Source organism: Nyctereutes procyonoides, unplaced genomic scaffold (genome assembly GCF_905146905.1).
Source record: "Nyctereutes procyonoides isolate TBG_1078 unplaced genomic scaffold, NYPRO_anot_genome, whole genome shotgun sequence".
NCBI lineage: Eukaryota > Metazoa > Chordata > Mammalia > Carnivora > Canidae > Nyctereutes > Nyctereutes procyonoides.
This window is the reverse complement of record NW_026575140.1, coordinates 35,428,684-35,447,822: the sequence shown is the minus strand read 5'-3', so window position 1 is coordinate 35,447,822 and position 19,139 is coordinate 35,428,684. Positions and strand designations below refer to the sequence as shown.

Sequence of the window (19,139 nt, the reverse complement as noted above, 5' to 3'; positions counted from 1 at the left end):
TCCGTTTGTCAGTTGATTGGCATTGGATCATTACCACTTTTTGGCTGTGATCAATAATGCCACTGTGAGCATTTATGTGTAAGTTTTTGTGTAGGCGTTAGTTTTTTTGTCTCTCAGGTGGATAGATAGCTAGGGGTGGAAGTGTATCCTGTAACTAATCTTTGAAGAACTGTGAAACAAGTTTGCAAAGTGGCTGCACTACTTTATAATCCTACCAGCACCATCTAAGGGGTTCAGTTCCTTCACAACTTCACCAACATGTGTGATTGTCACTCGCCTTTGTTCTAGCTGTCCTGATTTGTGTCAGGTGTTACCTTGTGGTTTCAGTCTGTATTTCCCTGATGACTGATAACTGAGCATCTGTATGTATGTTTATTGACTGCGTGCATACATTCTTTGGAGAAATGTCTGTTCATACCTTTTGTTCATTATGAATTGGGTTGTTTGTCTTTATTGTTGAGTTGTAATTTCTGCATAGTAGCTCCTCATCAGGTACGTGATTTGCAAATATTTTGTCTCACTCAGCAGATAGTCTTTTCACAATCTTGTGGTCCTTTGAAACACAAAGTTCTTGATTTTGATGAGATCCAATTTATCTGTTTTTTCATGTGTTGCTTGTACTTTTGGTACCATGTCTAACAAACCACTGCCTGATCTGAGGTCTTCTATAATTTCAGGTTTTAACTTATTTAAGACTTTTTTTGAAAATGTGAATCTTTGCGATCATCGATTGAAACGACAAGGAGCTCAGTTGGTGAGTATATTATTTTGAAATCTAGGTAATTAGGATAATCTAGTAAAACATGGCCAAAAAAAAGTGTTGTAATTGAGAGAAAACATGACTTTTGTTAAAGAACAGGCATCTCCTCAACCTCTACACTGACAGTAGAGCTTCTCTTAGAGTATAGCAGAGGCCCCCTTTCTAGCACAGGGACACCTCATCAGCTGTCTGAGAGAGGACAGGTGATTTCTCAAATCCCTGCGGCAGCCAGCAGCTTCCTGGGGTGAGGTGAATGCAGGGTAGGGATAGTTTCATTGAAGCTTCCAACTTCTCAGATCCCATAACAGACATGTTCCTAAAAAGTGACATCTTTAATTCTGAAGATGAATCTTCAGTTTATCGCAGTGGCAGGGATTTTGGGAGAAGATTTTAAGAACAATTAATGAGGCAGGAAAGTGAGGATCTGTAGAATATATATATATATATATATATATATATATATATATAGTGTATTTTTACATATGCACTTAGGAAAGGCAAAAAATAAGTCTTTTTTCTAAGACATTATTCTTTTGATTCAAGACTTGACTTTCTGGATGGTAAGAATTTTTACAAGATCTCGTGAGGCCTGGATCCTGTCATTTAAACTGGAGCTTTAGGGAGAGCAGATTGAGCCTCAAGGATTATTAGCCAATTCTAGCCTGGCTCTGTTACCTTCTGGAGAAAAAACTCCTGAAGATGGTGCCCACCTCACTCCTGTGCTGTTCCTGCTTCTGTAGCCTATCTTGGTAGATTTCCAGCTTGGGTTTAGGAATATCTGGGGAGGGGATCCCTGGGTGGCGCAGCGGTTTGGCGCCTGCCTTTGGCCCAGGGCGCGATCCTGGAGACCCGGGATCGAATCCCACATCGGGCTCCCGGTGCCTGGAGTCTGCTTCTCCCTCTGCCTGTGTCTCTGCCTCTCTCTCTCTCGCTGTGTGCCTATCATAAATAAATAAAAATTAAAAAAAATAAAAAAAATTAAAAAAAGGAATATCTGGGGAAGAAAACTCTCCATATCTATCCTGGTTGCCATGGACATAGCCCAGTGTTTCTGTGGTTGGTTGTTTTTTGTTTTAAAGTTCCAAATCAGTACAAAAGTACACATATGTAGCTTGGTTTTTGCAGCCTTAATTCATATTAAACTGAAAGGTACAGACTTAGTGATACAATAAAAAATAATTGTGTGTAGGGGTGCCTGGGTTGCTCAGCGGGCAGGGCGTGATCCTGTGTGTGAGTCCCACATCGGGCTTCCTACATGGAGCCTGCTTCTCCCTCTGCTTGTGTCTCAGCCTCTCTCTCTTTGTGTCTCTCATTAATAAATAAATAAAATCTTTAAAAAAAAGTAATTGTGTGTAATTTTATGACCTTGGTTTGCTCTGTAATTTTTTTCTTTTGAACAGTATGTAGAAAAGCTGGAATTGATAGGAATGGATTTCATTTGGAAAATAGCTATGGAATCACCTGATGAAGAAATTGCTAATGAAGCTATTCAGTTAATCATAAACTATAGTTACATTAACCTGAATCCTAGATTAAAAAAGGTGGGTGCTCATACCCGAACAGAAGATTATATATATTTTCTTTTGATAAGTTCTGACCCTTGGTATGCCTGAAAATTGGCTTTTTTATTTTGATGTTTTGTCCTTCATAACGATTTTAACTAAATGTCATACTAATCTTAATTTCCTTATATCTCTTCCTTTTAGGATTCTGTATCATTACATAAGAAATTTATTGCTGATTGTTACACAAGATTAGAAGTGAGTGATAAATTTCATTTAAATTTGTTGAAATAAGTGCTTTGATTTTTTTCCTTTTATAATTTTATATTTGGGATTGTGTAAAATGTTGATATGTGTGACTGCATTCTATTGAAGAATTTGTTAACCATACCTTATTGTCACATAAGGAAAAGACAGACATTTGCCTTGATTCCCCCAGTACAGAAATGTCCTTTATAGGAAAGCTTTCCTTCTCTTTCCACCCCTGTTCCCCACTCTACTCACTCCCCCCTCTTTTGGGGTGTAGGAACTATCTTCAGAAAATAGGTCTACTATATATTCCACATTTCTAATAGGTTCTTGACTCCTTTTTCTTTTTCTGTCCAGGAATTTCATGTAAGAACTCGCTTTTCCCACCCTTCCCCATGTTTCAGCCAAGATTATATCTTAAAGGCTATTAAAGGCCATAGCAGGCCACTCAGTAGTAGATTGTATTGGTTGTTTTGGTCCGTTAGCAGCCTGCTCTGAGATGCTATCTCACACATACTTCCAGTGCCTTATCTCTCACATGATGGTTAAAGCATTAAACAGTCATTTTCATTTTTAATTTGTGCTTAAATTTTATATCTAATGAAGAATATTCCAAAAACATATATTCTACTTCCCCCAAATGTCGATAAATTAAACCATCTGATGACAATTATGTGCTCGAATCTGTACAGGATTTTCCAAGTGGTGACTTCCATCCAAATATGTCATCATAAAAAACATTTAAAGTATTCAAGTACCTCATTTAGGTGAGGTATCATTTAAGTTTTAACATACGTAGAACAGTAGTTCTCAGCTGGGAGTTATTTTGCCTCCCAGAGATCATTTGGCGATGTCCAGAGACCTTTTTGGTTGTCACAGCCAGAGAGTCCCCACTGATACCTAGTAGAAGGTGGGTAGTGACTAGAGGTCACAGATCTTGCCAAACATCCTGCAAAGTGCAGGACACCCTCCAGAACAAAAAGTTTCCGGGCCAAGATCACAATAGGGCTGAGGTTTTGAGAAACCCTGATATAGAATGATTGTTTCCTGTTTCACAGGCAGCCAGTTCAGCACTTGGTGGCCCCACTCTGACGCATGCTGTGACTAGAGCAACTAAAATGCTTACAGCAACTGCTATGCCAACTGTAGCAACATCAGTTCAGTCTCCATATAGGTAAGTGTGCAGAAATTAAAGTACACACTTGCATGATGCAGGAAAAAAATGTGTTTATATATATCTATATATACACACACATATATACACATATATATAAATTTTTTTCAGATTGATATATATATATGAAAAAAACTGGTTGCTTTTTTTGAAGATGTCTCAATTGTTGCTTTCCTCATTTTATATCCTAATTTTTGCAGATAGTCATATCCTGAGAAATTTGTACGTCCCCATCGTACTTCCCCAAATCTCTGTACTCTCCCTGAAGATCTGTATGTCATCATCACCACCACCCAAGTATTGCTCTCCCCGATTCCCTGCCTTATGGACAACTTCTGCTGTTTTGTTTCCCTTTTTTTGAAATATTTGAATATTTGAAATATTTACTTAGACATAATTTTTCTCCTTGTACCCAAGTCCAGGGCTTTAACAGCATAAGCAAAATGAAATTGAAGATTATGGTTAATTAAAATTATGCATTATAATATCATCAAGTTAAAATATTTACTTAGAATTATTTTTCAAAGTAATTTTTAATAAGAACCTTATCCCCAGAAATTTGTGTTCAGACTTGGAACTGACATCTCTTACCTCGTGTTTAGTGTTTGCAGATTATCAGTGAAATCTGAATTCATTGTTTGCTATAGTTGTTTGATATGATAAGGAACGTAGTTGAATATTTAGAAACATTAAACTGAAGGAACTCAAATGCTCCTGTGAGGTTTATAAGCCTTTCATTCTTAGTAAGCAGTGTACAACCAGTAAACCTTGGCAGGTGCTCAGAACAGGGTTTTACTGTGTTGCCCTCTAGTGATGGGTGCTCAGGTTGTCTCTACCTCTGGAATGTCTTAATGCGTGTATTTATGTTATTTTTATTTACAGTTCTTTTTTCATTTTAAAACCTTCCTTTATAGAAACGGAATCAAAACAATACCTCACATTCTTTGTCTTTTTAAAATGAGTTGAGTACTGTATAGCAGTGTATTATTAATATGACAGATGCCTATAAAACTCAGCCTTCTCGGACCTCTTTTTAAAATGCCAGTAAGTAGAGTGCCAGTCTGGCTCAGTTGGTAGAGCATGTGACTCTTGATCTTGGGGTTGTAGGTTCGAACCCCACGTTGGCTGTAGAAATTACTTAAAAATAAACTTTTACAAAAAATGGTTAAAATGGCAGAAAGTGATTATAGATTCAGCTCGTGATAAGAACAGTAACACAACTTTTGCATTCCCACACAAAGTCAAATAGACTTTCACTGAGAATGTGTGTTAAGAATTCCTAATTACATGTTTATAAGATGCAGTTCACCTCTGTGCCTAGGTCCTTAAAGATTCATTTGTCTGAAAAAACGGAATAGAAATGCACTTCTAAACTACTGAATTGGGATTTCCAAACTGCAGCATCTTTAAAGAAATGTGGTTTTCATTTCTGTCTTTTTAAAGTGATTTTTATTCTGAATCAGTTCATGTTTGAATGCCTACATAGCAAAACCACAGGATAGTTTTTAACCATTCTTGTTATAAAGTCTAAATACTGTAAATAGGAGTATATAGTTTCAAAGTTGCATTTGAAACAGGACATTATCTTTGATCTTATTTCTGGTTTTGAAAGAACTTCCCAATGACCATCATTGTTCCATCATTTGAGGAGGAGGAATTATTCTCTCAGCCCTACAGTATTCTGCAGTGGTGTCTGTGATTTAACTCGTTATTGAGGCACAATTCATTTATTATAGCATTGAGATATTTCCTAAAGATTTTCTATCTCAGTATCAAATTCTAGTCTTGCCCATAGCCTGGAAGGATTTAGAACTCTGTTAAATATATTTAACAGAACTATTAAAATGTGTTTAACCAACTCTTTTTAGAGTGAAAATTCTGCTAACAGCAAACCAGACCCAATTGTTAGAAAATAGTAGTACCCTTTTCAGATTTAGAAATATCCCTATTTGAAATGCCTAGACTTTCTGGAATAGCACATGTTTAAATTAAGGGCACTTAGGTTTTCATCTCTTGATGTTAACACGTGTAATGTTCTCTTTTATAATATATGAAGCTGTGAATATATAAGCTGCTGGATGTCAGAGTCCTATGAATTCAGATTAATAAGTAATATTCCCTAAGACCAAAAGGGACCTCAGGTCTCATTTTCAGATGTGCTAGAGCTACATACTTCCTTGCCATATGTTGCCTGTCCTAGAGATGGTTGTCTCCTGATGTATGGTGATTTCTTAAGCGCTTTGAAAATTGGTGGGATAATAAATTCTTACCCTTTTATGTTTTACCTATACAGAATGTTCATTTAAACCAAATAATTGTTTGTCCTTTGCTTCCTCCTCATTCCCTGGCTCATTAAAACAGCAGATGTTATTGGTGGTCTGCTTACTGGTTTGCATTTGTCTTCTGATTTTTAGGCAGTTCAGAATTTTGTGAGAGTCCATGTGTTTACTGAATTATGTGGCATATTTTCATTGTAAGATGATGAGACTCAGGCTTACTGATAGTTCATTCTTGGTGGAATGATGGACAAATAGACCTGGAGGCCCAGGTCCCCTATTTATGGAATAGCTGTATAAAAAGAGAGGGCAGAACAGGAGAGGGAACGCAGAGATGCAGGGGCTGGCTTGTCCTTCCTGACTCCATGGGTGTCAGCTGCCATGGCTGTAAGCTGGTCTAGCCGTCTCTCCCTTGGGTACGGGGGTAGTTGAGTCTTTGCGAATGTCAGCCTTTGACCAGTGAGTGCTGACTGTGGTTCTGATGAAGCAGATTGGAATCGAGCAATTCATTTCAAATACGTTCAAAAAAATTTTTTTTGAATCTGTAGATCCACTAAACTTGTAATAATCGAGAGACTTTTGCTTCTGGCAGAACGCTATGTGATCACTATCGAGGTAAGCCTCTTTTTAAAGCCACTTTGTCATCATTGTGCATTGTGTGTATTTCTCAGAAGTCTAACAGTGATGCTGTGCACCTGACTTGTTTGATGTGTATTTTTTTCAAGGATTTTTACTCTGTTCCACGAACTATTCTACCTCACGGCGCCTCATTTCATGGACATCTTTTAACTCTCAATGTTACGTATGAATCTACCAAAGATACCTTCAGTGTAGAGGTAGGTTTACGTTAAGCCCTGGAGCCATTCTCGTATCTTCTTGTTACTTTCACAAGAGCACTGTGAGTTGGGATAGCTGCATGAGCAACTATTCTACAAGCTGTTTGGTCCACAAATTTAGACAAAAGACATGCAGCGAAAGGGAACTGATGGGGTATAAGCAGTCTCATAAGTAAGCATGTAATATAACATCAGGTGGCAAAGGGTGTTATGAAGAATAAATAAGAATAAAGCTGGATAATTTAGTAGAGAGTGATGTGTATATGTGAAATATAAAAAGACGGGCAGGGAAGTTCTCTCTGAGGTGATGACATTTGTTTTGTTTTTTTTTTTAAAGATTTTATTTATTTATTTATGAGAGACCGAGAGAAAGAGAGAAAAAGAAGCAGAGACAGAAGCAGGCTCCATGCAGGGAGCCTGATGTGGGACTTGATCCTGGGTCTCCAGGATTAGGCCCTGGGCTGAAGACGGTGCTAAACCGCTGAGCTACCCAGGCTGCCCAGGTGGTGACATTTGAACAAAGATGGAATGAAGTGACAAGAGGCCATTTCTGAGGAAGCACATTCCAAGCAAAGGGAGCAGCAGGCACAGAGGCCCTGCTGTGGGACGTGTATGGCTTGTTCAGTGACAGGCAGGGTAGCTGGTGTGATGGAGCACAGAGAGAACAGGAGAGAGTGGAGGCTCCACAGCAGGACTTAAGGTCTGATTCATGCAAGATGGCGAGGACAGGGTGGGAAAGCAGATGTATAATTACTGCAGAAGGGGAGCCTCCCAGAATCTTTTATGTGGGTTTTCTGCTGCGTTCCTGGCTTGTGGAATAGCACCTGGTACCCAGTCCATCCTCACAGCAGTGTTTCATTTTATTATGCAGGCTCACAGTAATGAGACCATAGGAAGTGTGCGGTGGAAGATAGCCAAGCAGTTGTGCTCACCTGTGGACAACATACAGATATTTACCAACGATAGTCTGGTAGGTTTAAGCCAACCATCTGTGGCCTTTCCGCCAGACATCCGAACCTTTGTCCTCCTCCCCCCCTCCCCCAGTCATTAAGAAACCACTTTTTGCAGCTGACAGTGAATAAAGATCAAAAGCTCCTCCACCAGCTGGGCTTTTCCGATGAACAGATCCTCACAGTGAAGACTTCAGGCAGTGGGACCCCTTCCGGGAGCTCCGCGGACTCCTCAACCAGCTCCAGCAGCAGCAGCAGTGGGGTCTTCAGCTCCTCGTACGCCATGGAACAGGTATGGGGCGATAGTCCAATGATAAGTCAGAACTGAGTAAGCTTCATGCTCGTGCCTTTGGCACATATAGACTTCGGTGACTGGGTCATTTCCTCTAGACAAGTCCTGATTGATGAGGTTCCTCACACAGGAATAAGCATAGACAAAGGAGAGCTCAAAGGATCAAGCCAGGGAGCCCCTTTGTATAGGGATCGAGGGTGAAGAGGAGGGGTGGGGGAGGAGCCAGAGAGCAAGGGGGAAAGCCAAGCGAGTCTGGCACATCTTTGACTCTGCCTTTAAAATAGGTCTAGAATCTAGCTACTCTGGTCTGCCTCCATGCCTTCCACACCAGTCCAGGGAGCTGTCATGCCTCACATGTGGAGTATTTGAGCAGTGCCTGCCTGCCCCCACGGCTGTGCCCTTAGACTACTTCAGTCTCTGTCTGGTGCCCAGCAGCCTGGGATCATTTTATTTTTTCATTTTTTATTTTATTTTATTTTTTTAAAGATTTTATTTATTCATGAGAAACACACAGAGAGAGGCAGAGACACATAGGCTGAGAAAGAAGCAGGCTCCTCAAGGGAAGCCCAATGTGGGACTCTATCCCAGGACTCCTGGGCCAGGCCCAGAGCTGAAGATAGAAACCTGAACCAACCATGAGTCCCATCCTGTGATCTTTTTAAACAGCAGCCACATTGTGCCCCTTCTCCCCCAGCTCAAACACTCCTGGGCCTTCATCTCACTCAGAGTAGGAGCCAGAGTCCACTGGGCCCTAGAGGGCTGACGGCACGGGCCCTCGTGGAATTTCCCTGATGTCCCTGCCTGGGACCCTCCCTGGCTTCCACTGCTCCGGCTACACTGGCCTCTGTGTTGGTCCTCAGACTTAGTGAGGTCTGTGCGCTTGCCTTTCCCTGTGTCTGGAATGTTCTTCTGTTCTTCCCTAGTATCCAGGCAGTTCCCTCTCACATTCTTCAGCTCTCACTTAAATGTTGCCTTCTCAATGAGCCTTCTTTGGCCATCCTATTTAAAATTTTAACACCATCCCTTTGCTTCTTACTTCCCTTCGCGGCTTACTTGTCGGTATTTGTTGAGTCATTTCATGAATCAGCCCGTTTACTTTGTACCCTCCCTGCGTCATGATGGAGCTTGGCGCCAGAGGTACAGAACTCATGGGACTGGTTCTGCTTCTTAGCTCTTAACAGTCTAGAAAGATCACACCAGACCTCACGTAAAGGTATTCAAATAACTTACGAGGATTTTTTGTTGTTTGTATATGTTGATTTAATCCCAAGTATGACATCTTTGTGTACTGTGCTTTTTAAACTTAGCATAACCTTGCTATAGGTCTCAAAAATGGGTTTGTATTAGCGTGTTATTTCTTTTTAAATGACTATACTTACGTAACAATAAGAATTGGGATCCCTGGGTGGCGCAGCGGTTTGGCGCCTGCCTTTGGCCCAGGGCGCAATCCTGGAGACCCGGGATCGAATCCCACGTCCTTCCGGTGCATGGAGCCTGCTTCTCCCTCTGCCTGTGTCTTTGCCTCTCTCTCTCTCTCTGTGTGTGACTATCATAAATAAATAAAAATTTTAAAAAAAAGCCAATAAGAATTTAAGGAAGATTCCACTCAGAATAGTAGTATGACAGCTAATCAACAACAGAAGCAAGGCACAAGCATGCCTTCACCTACTGCACTTGCAGGTTGTGTGTTTTTTACAAACTGAAGGTTTGTGGCAACTCTGTACCAAGCAAGTCCACTGGTGCCAGTTTTCCAACAGCATTTGCTGATCTTGTGTCTCTGTGTCACAATTTGATAATTCTTGCAATATTTTAAATTTTCTCATTATTGTATTGTCATAATGATCTTCGGTCAGTAACCTGTGATGTTACTCTTGTAATTATTTTGGGACATCACAAAGTGCACCCAAATAAGATGGCAAACTTAGTAAGTGTTGCATGTGTTTTGACTGCTCCACAACCAGCTGTTCCCCCATCTCTCTCCCTCTCTTCAGGCCTCCCATTCCTTGAGACTCCACAGCATTGAAAGTAGGCCAATCAATAACCCTCTGAGTGTTCAAGTGAAAGGAAGAGTTGTACATTTCACTTTAAATCAAAAACTAGAAATGATTAAGCATAGTGAGGAAGGCATGTCAAAAGCTGAGATAGGCTGAATGCTAGGCTGCTTATACCAAACGCTTAGCCAAGTTGTGAAAGCAAAGGAAAAGTTCTTGAAGGAAATTAAGAATGCTACTGCAGTGAACACACAAATGATAAGAAAGTAAAACCCTTCTCCATGCCAGCAATAGGGCGACATAGAGAAAGGGTGAGTGGTCTGGATAGATCAAACCAGCCACAGCCACAACATTCCCTTAAACCAGAGCCTGAGCCAGAGCAATGCCTTGCTCTTCTCCATTCTGTGAAGGCCTGACTGAGGTGAAGAAGCTACAGAAGAAAAGCTTGAAGCTAGCAGAAGTGGGTTCCTGAGGTTTAGGGAAGAAGCTGTCTCCATAATAAGCACAAGGTGAAACAGCAAGCGTTGGTGTAGAAGCTACAGCAGGTTATCCAGAAGCTTTGGCTCAAATCAATAATGAAGGTGGCTGCACTAAACAACAGATTTTTGTCTGCAGTATGCAGTATACATAGCACCTTTAAGCTTAACATTTTCAAATTGTCTCATATTTATCCTGGATTTATTTAAAATGTTCCCTCGTATAATGGCATTCTATAGTGACATCTAGTTTCTTTTCTTTATAACCAGAGAATAGTATTTTAATCATATATAAGTCTCTCCTACCTGTTGTGTGTGTGTATATATACATATATACTGCTTTAATTTTGCTTTTAAATCAGTCATTGCCTTGTTTGCTCCTGACGAGTTGTGATCAGCCTTTAATGGTGTCTGCTCTCCATTCTGTTAATTACACCTGCCCATCATTTTACCTTTCTTCCACTGCCTGCTTTTGGCACCTTTGCCCCTCACCAGCAGGTGGATAGGAGAGAGCCCAGGTAACAGGGATGCTGGGAGGTAGTAGTCCCACCAATCTGTGTTCCCAGGTATTGCTCTTTAGTGCAGGGGAGCATGCTGTTCCCCTCAAGCCTTGTAATGGCCAGCCTTTCAGAACTAGTGATTTTATTGTTGGCACGTTTGGTTAGAAAAGGAGAAAATTCTTTTGTCAGTTTGTATTTATGTTTTGTTTTCTCTCAGGAGAAATCCCTCCCTGGTGTTGTAATGGCACTTGTATGTAATGTGTTCGACATGCTCTACCAGCTTGCCAATCTGGAGGAGCCAAGGTAAATATAAATGTTTCTGAAGCTTGAAAGAGAAAGTTATTAAGGTTACGGAACCAAGTACATTTTTACATTTGTCAAGAACAAATGACTTTGTTACTAAAACTGGGTCACATGAAAAAATTTGTATTTGACAAATTTCAGGATAACTCTACGAGTACGAAAGCTTCTGCTCTTGATACCCACTGACCCAGCCATTCAGGAAGCCCTGGATCAACTCGATTCCTTAGGAAGAAAGGTATGAGTATCTTGGATAATTACTTAAGTGGCATGGAAATTTCAATGTCATGATTCAGTAAAACTACAACCTGAAATCAATTTCAGGCGATATGATCCATCTTTCCCATAATTGTTCTGCTTTAGAAAAATACATTTGCTGTAAACGGAAATCAGAACTTCATGTTGCCCTTTAAAAGACCTAAAGTCAATAATGACATCAGATTTAGAACCGGAAGCGTTTAATATCATAGACGTCCATGTTCTCCTTGTTCTGTATTAAGATACTGAAACCCAGAGAGATGAAGTGTCTCGTCCAGGATCAGACTCTCGTCCTGATTCAGCGGAGAAACTTTTCTTCTGCCACAGTGCCTCTCAGAATGTGATCATTGCCTGCGCTTGATTTGCTTGCATAGTTATATTCTCATTTACTGTTTTTCCACAGTTGATAAATTCATTTTAATTTCTAGAATGTTGTTTCTCAAGAATTTTATATATTAAAATCACATTCTAGGGCAGCCCCGGTGGCACAGCGGTTTAGCGCCGCCTGCAGCCCAGGGTGTGATCCTGGGGATCCAGGATCAAGTCCCACGTTGGGCTCCTTGCATGGAGCCTGCTTCTCCCTCGCCTGTGTCTCAGCCTCTCTCTCTCTGTGTGTCTCTCGTGAATAAATAAATAAAATAATAAAAAAATGAAATCACATTCTATCTATAATACTGTTTAGTTATGTTCTCAGAATAAATTCATGTAGAACAGAGTTGTTAGAACTAAGGCACGAGGTGGGTCGGGGGATGGGATAATTTGGTGATAACATTAAGGAGGGCACATGATGTAACCAGCACTGGGTGTTATACGAAGCTAATGAATTATTGAATACTACATCTAAAACTGATGATGGTACTATATGTTGGCTAATTGAATTTAAATTAAAAAAATAATAAGGTACAAATTTATGTTTCAGCAGTTGAAGTTTATGTCATCCCATAGTCTTGTAATACATGGCTAAATAATTGCAGGGAGAAGAAAACTAGTGTAAATACAAAACATATTATTATTACTAGCTAAAAAACATTTTCAAAACTTTGACTTCCACAAGCTTATAATTTAATTATCAGTATTTAGCGTTTTAGTCTTTTAAGCACAGAAACAAATAAGACAACCTTGCTAGTGTTACCAAGAAGACACTCTCAGACGTGTTTGGATTCCTGTAGGGTTGGGATGCTGTTGAGCACTTAAGAGTGTGTGTGATGGAATTCAGTGTTTTGTTAATAATTACCAAGCGATGTGTCCTTAAGTTTCATTTGTAGGAAATTCTCTTGGTGGATTATATTAAAGAGGAAAAGAACATTAGAGTGTACACTGAGATTTGTTTCATATGTGTGCTTCTAACACATACATCCTTTGTTTTCATTCTTGAAAACCTTAGAAAACGTTACTGTCTGACACAAGCTCTCAATCCTCAAAGTCTCCGTCCCTGTCCTCCAAGCAGCAGCATCAGCCAAGCGCCAGCTCAATCTTGGAAAGTCTGTTTCGATCCTTTGCTCCAGGAATGTCCACCTTCAGAGTGCTCTACAACTTAGAAGTAAGAAGCCTCATTTCTTTTCATTTAATCTGGAGAGATTTGTTTTTGTTTGCACATTCATGCTTTTAGATGTCAGAGAGAAGTATTTTTATTAGATGATCTCTGAAACATTAGTTTTCAAAAAATAAAAAACAATATAAACAGAAACATTTTATTGTTTTTTTGGTCTTAGAAAAGGCTCGATTTTTTTCATTTTATACCTATGCACACTGTTACACTTGCAAAGCAGCATGTAAATAAATAATGAGGAAGCCTTATATAGTGTAAGATAGGCCATTATCTTCCTCTGGAAGTTTAGTGAGTCCCTCCCAATAAAGTTGTTATCCTCAGCCTTCTTGTTATTAAATGTGTCCTAACTTTTTAAAAAAACCATTGTAATTTGTTATTATAAATGAAACTATGAGGAGTTTGTTAGGGAATACATTAACTCTATTATTTCAAGGTTTAAAAAAAAGTTTAAAACCTATTTGAAGGGGACACCTGGGTGGCTCAGTGGTTGAGTGCCTTTAGCTCAGGGGGCATGATCCCCAGATCCAGGATCGAGTCCTGCATCGAGCTTTCCACAGGGAGCCTGCTTCTCCCTCTCCCTGTGTCTCTGCCTCTCTCTCTCTGTGTCTCTCATGAATAAATAAATAAATCTTAAAAAAAAAAAAAAAAAACCTAGTTGGAGAATTTAAGCAAAAGAATAGTTTTACTACCTTCTTTCCAAAAAGTAGCTTTAAACTAATAGGTTTAGTTCAGTATACATTTACTAAGTGTTTAATACCTGCAAGTCACTGTGGTAGTTAAAGGATAGGAATTGAAAAGACAAGATATTTGCTCCAAAATCTTGAGTAAGACAGAAGGGAGGCTGCATACTCTGAGTGCTGAAAGCAAAGTAGCAACAAGGCAGTAGGGGAGGGTGAGCAGGTAGAAACAATCTACCCTTGGAGGGTAAGGAGTCCCACCCACTTGCTATTTTAGGTCTGGAGGAAATAAAGCCCTGAATGATTTTGCTTTGCCCCAAGTTTTATTTTATCTGGGTAGTGTCATTTGGAGTATGTAATTATATTTATTCATTTGTCTGCAACACTCGTTGCTTGAGTGTTCAAGCTGTGTAGCCTTAAAATAAGCATTCTTGTGAAAAAATGTGTTGGGTTCAAAAAGAGAAAATATTGAACAAATGTTTTTAAAATAAGGCATGTCTTTATTTAATGTGGACATTTAAAAGTGCATACAATATTCCAACGCAGAAAATGACCAGGAAATTTTTGGCCATTTAACCTTATAAATTTTACAGTACCTGTGAGATTTGTCATTTGCCTTCGAAGGATTGTCTTTAAAAAGTTAAAGTATAAACCTTAACACCCACACTTGAGAGCACCTAGAAAAACAGAATGGTCCAACAGTGGGTCTGGCTTGTCATCAGCTACCTAGATTGCATTATTTTAGAGCCAGAGAAAAGACAATGGTAGTAAAGTACCTCCAACACAATTTCAGGACTTTTGAACAACTAGAAATTCCTTTGAGAGATTTTCTTTTTTTCTTTTTCTTTCTTTTTTTTTTTTTTTTTTTTTTGCTTTAGACAGCACAAAGCATTAGGAAAACTTAACACTTTCCAAAGCACTTATTTTGGGGTGCCTGGGTGGTTCAGTGTCCCAACTCTTCAGGTTGTGATCTCAGGGTCATGAGATCAAGCCTCACATCTGGCTCTATACTCAGTGTGGAGTCAGCTTGAGATTCTCTATACCTCTGCCCCTCTCACTCATGATCTCTTTCTCTCAAATAAATAAATCTTTTTTAAAAAAGCACTTAATTTAACTGACCCCTGAAAGGCTAATTTCTTTGCATTTTAGGCTTCAACTTAGGTTTGCCTACTAGGACGCTTCAAAGTAGTTATTCCAAATACCTGTTCTGTTGAAGAAATCTTCCATCTTCACTAAATTGCTGTCCGTTAAGCATGGGGAATACATGTAAGAGGCTGTCAACTCACAGGAAGTGTTAGAAAAGCAGAGGGGTGCCTTTCTCCCATGTAGTGCTCATAATCTAAGGCTGACAAACATATTTCCCAAAGAGCACTTTAGGAAGAAAACATGTACAAAAGAAATCTCACACTAAAAATGTACGCACATAAAACCCATGGATTCCTAGAAACAGATTTTCTAGAATGGAAAAGGATCTTGAATGTATCTACTTTTATTTTATTTTATTTTTTAAGATTTTATTTACTTATTCATGAGAGAGGGAGAGAGAGAGAGACATAGGCAGAGGGAGAAGCAGGCTTCATGCAGGAAGCGTGATGTGGGACTTGATCCCAGAGTCCTGGGATCATGCCCTGAGCCAAAGGCAGACGCTCAACCACTGAGCCACCCAAGCGTCCCAAATGTATCTACTTTTAAAACCTTGAGGAGACTGAAGCAGTGGATTCTTTTTTTTTTTAATTGTTATTTTTTAATTTTTTTTAATTTTTTTTATTTATTTATGATAGTCACACACACACAGAGAGAGAGAGAGAGAGAGGCAGGCTCCATGCACCGGGAGCCCGATGTGGGATTCGATCCTGGGTCTCCAGGATCGCGCCCTGGGCCAAAGGCAGGCGCTAAACCGCTGCGCCACCCAGGGATCCCTTTTTTTAATTTTTAAATCATAACCAAATAAGCAGTTGATTACTAAGTCTTATATTGTAGTATGGTTATTTATTTGAAATGATTATCTGTCATACCAGAATTTTCAGTTAAGCTTTCCTTTAGGTACGTATGTCAGTGCCATAAAAGGGGAAGGATTTAGGAGGGAGGCACATGCAGGTTTGAGGTCACTTGGCCTTTTGGGTCTCGGTCTTTACCTATAAAGTAAAATACACACCATGCATGGTGAAATTAAGAGAGAATGCATGTAAGAACCTCCTCTTATGCCTACTATATTGTATGTGCTCAATAAATAGGAGTTTCAGAATCGTTATTAGAGAGCTCATTTAGCATTTTTAAGGAATGGGCTATTTTATGAAACTTCATCTTTTTCAAAAACATGTCTTGCAAATCATATAATGTTATCTGCTCTTAAGGCATCCACCGTTGCCGATTTCATGAAAAGAACACACCACATTTCTTCAACAAAACAGATTTTTCTTGCTAACTAAATAGAGCTTGGAAAACATGACTGTTTCAGTTGTGAAACATCAGCCTCCTCCTCCTTTTGGGGGTGGGAGAGGGAGACGGTATGCAGCAATTAATGAGACTCAGACTTGAGTTATTGGGTTGTTTTACTTAGTGAAGGAGTCATTTCTGCTGAAAATGTTGAGCTGATTGTGCTTATCTGTTTTCAAGGTTCTAAGCTCCAAACTCATGCCAACAGCTGATGATGACATGGCAAGAAACTGTGCAAAATCCTTCTGCGAGAACTTCCTCAAAGCAGGAGGATTGAGGTTAGAGTTTCACTGTGTCACATGAATTGGAGAGAATGAATATAGTTATTTTGGTTCATTTCTCCTGCCAGGCCTTGGTTATTCCTACAAAGTATTATGTGAAACATCATGAGAGTTACAAGAAGAGGGAATGATGGAACACTTCAGTTTCAGTCTGTGGAACACTTAAATTCATTTTACAACTTTTGGTTATTTGGAAAACTGGCAGAAGCCCATCTTCCCTCTGGTTGTTGAGGAGATTCTTGAGAAGAGGAGAGAAGCAGATCTATTTCTGTTGATTCCTGGTATCAGTTTGACACTAGCCAAATTTTATTCCTGGTAAGACATGTAGTGAGGCCTTATTAGTGCTAGGGATGCAGAGAAAACTTAGATCTCATTCCTGCCCTTTAGCGCCTCATGGTTTAACAAAGAATAATGAAGAGTTATTATAAGTATCAAAACAGGCTAATAAAAAGTGCTTTGGATGGGAGGTGGGCGGAGTCATGGAAGATGGTGCTTAAATGGTGAAATTTTCGTGGTAACAAGATTAGGAGGTGCTCTGCAGAAGGCGACATTTAAGCTGGAAATTGAGAAAAGACCAGTAATCCCTTATAGGACTTGTGGGGAAAGGGCACACTAAGCAGAGGCAGTAGGATGGGTAAAAGCACCATTGTGTGTGGCCTGTCTGGGAAGGCTAGAGGAAAGGATGGAGAAGTATGTACAAAAGGGTCACCTTGAGGAATTTCAACATTAACTTCTACACCATAGGAAAACAGGAGGCTTCAAAGCCAGGAATTGCCTGAAACAATTACTGTGGCTGCAGTAGAGACAATAAATAGAAGTGGGAGAGATGGGAGGTAGGGAGAGCCATGCAGAGGCCCAGGGAGAAGAGTGATGGTTGTAGATGTCGGGCAGTGGTAAATTATATTTATAAGGTAACATAGGCAAGTCTTTATAACTAGAAATAAGGAAGGAGGGAAGGAAATTTATAAATGACCTTGTGATTCGTAACCTGAGAGAGGGAGTGAATGGTGAACATTCAGTCAGTGTGGGAAATAGGCATAGAAGGGGGCGGAAGACTCGGAATGTCAAGACAGATGAATGTGGTTGAGGCACGTGAAGTGCATGGTTTGGCAGTGATGCTGTGGAGGGGAGCACCGAGTGGCATCAGAGATGTGGGGGAAGCAGAGCAGGGGTGACAGTGACTGGCAGGGGATAACAGCCGAGGGGAAAGATCGCTTTTTCTGTTTTGCTTTTACCTTCAGGGAAGCCTAGGTTGTCTTTGCAGGCTGACTAAAAGAAGAAAGATCAAAGGAAAAGGGATAATCCGAGGGGCCGTGTTCTCCTGCCCTGGAAAGAAGCAGGCCTTCTCTCCCGTTTCCTTGAGCAAGGAAAGAGTGAGGACTAGAGGGCAGTTGTAGGGATTCCTATGGGAGGCTTTAGGGGGAAGAGGCTCTCCCAAGACCTTGAAGAGATAAAGAGAGTGGGCTGAAAGACCCTCCCTGCCCCAAAGCATGTGGAAGGCCTACCGCAGGGGGTTGATTTCGTTTTCAGCATCACAGAGGTGTTCTCAGTGAAGGCCATTATTGACTTGGAGTTACAGAGCTCTGGAATAAAGGCATTCTACTGCTAGCTTAGTTTTATGAGTCAGTTAATCTGCATACCAGGCACTGTTCTGAGCACAGAGAACAGAGCAGAGAACAGATTCGACAGAGCTCCACATCCTTGTGAAGCATACTGTCTAGAGGGGGAGACAAGCAGTAAAGAAGTAAAGGTAAAAGTGTATGTCAGGAGGTGATGAGAACTATAGAGAAAAGGGGCAGCCTTGGTGGCTCAGCAGTTTAGCGCCGCCTTCAGCCCAGGGCCTGCTGATCCTGGAGACCTGGGATTGAGTCCCACATCAGGCTCCCTGCATGGAGCCTGCTTCTCTCTCTCTCTCTCTCTCTCTCTCTCTCTCTCTCTCTCTCTCATAAATTAAAAAAAACTGTAGGGAAAATAAGACAGGAAAGGGGATGGACAGGGTTGTGATTTTCAGTAGGGTGATCAGGAAAAGTTTCACTGATAGGGTGACATCTTACAAAAACCTGAAAGAGGTGAGGAAGGGAGACTTGGGGTCCTTGGGGGAAAGCCATCCAGAGGAGCAGCCAGTGTGTGCCTTATGTGAGACAGGACTGGTGCCTTCAGAGACCAGCATGCCCATGTGGTTGGGGTAGCAGGAAGGAGGCAGAGTAGGGTGACATGAGGTTACAGACATACCAGATGTCAGGTTATGGGTCTTATAGGTCACAGGTTACTGTGGAGACTCTTGCCTTTTTTTTCTCTGTAGGAAGTAGGAAACTATTGGAGGATTTTGTGCAGATGAGGAGTGCTATGATCTGACTTATATTTTAGAAGGATCATTCCAATTAATCTTTTTTTAAGGATAGATTTTTGGAAAGTCAGGAGTGGGAAAAGGAAGAACACTTAGGAAGCTTTCATAATGAGAGAGATTATAGTGGATGTGAAAACAAGCTTTACTGAATATACCAATTCCAGATATGTTTTTTAATCGATGGTTCTTCTAGTAATACAACTGTGGTGAATCAGTGAACACACACCAGTTAAGTGAGGAGGACTATCCAAACATTCTACCTTTTGGCTAAGCAAGGAATCTAAT

The 19,139-nt window shown here is 40.3% G+C and overlaps 1 protein-coding gene across 3 annotated transcripts in view; it reads left to right on the top strand.

Annotated features, from left to right (window-relative positions):
- Nucleotides 1–19,139, top strand: part of USP24 (ubiquitin specific peptidase 24) — a 135,881-nt gene that overhangs the window by 63,168 nt on the left and 53,574 nt on the right. For all 3 annotated transcript variants that reach the window (XM_055304866.1, XM_055304867.1, XM_055304865.1), the window contains exons 21-32: nt 678–754; nt 2,161–2,301; nt 2,467–2,520; nt 3,570–3,685; nt 6,510–6,576; nt 6,687–6,797; nt 7,669–7,767; nt 7,866–8,039; nt 11,224–11,309; nt 11,451–11,544; nt 12,949–13,104; nt 16,407–16,504. In XM_055304866.1, coding sequence (XP_055160841.1) covers nt 678–754; nt 2,161–2,301; nt 2,467–2,520; nt 3,570–3,685; nt 6,510–6,576; nt 6,687–6,797; nt 7,669–7,767; nt 7,866–8,039; nt 11,224–11,309; nt 11,451–11,544; nt 12,949–13,104; nt 16,407–16,504 — 1,273 coding nt within the window. The remainder of the gene's footprint in view (nt 1–677; nt 755–2,160; nt 2,302–2,466; nt 2,521–3,569; nt 3,686–6,509; nt 6,577–6,686; nt 6,798–7,668; nt 7,768–7,865; nt 8,040–11,223; nt 11,310–11,450; nt 11,545–12,948; nt 13,105–16,406; nt 16,505–19,139) is intronic.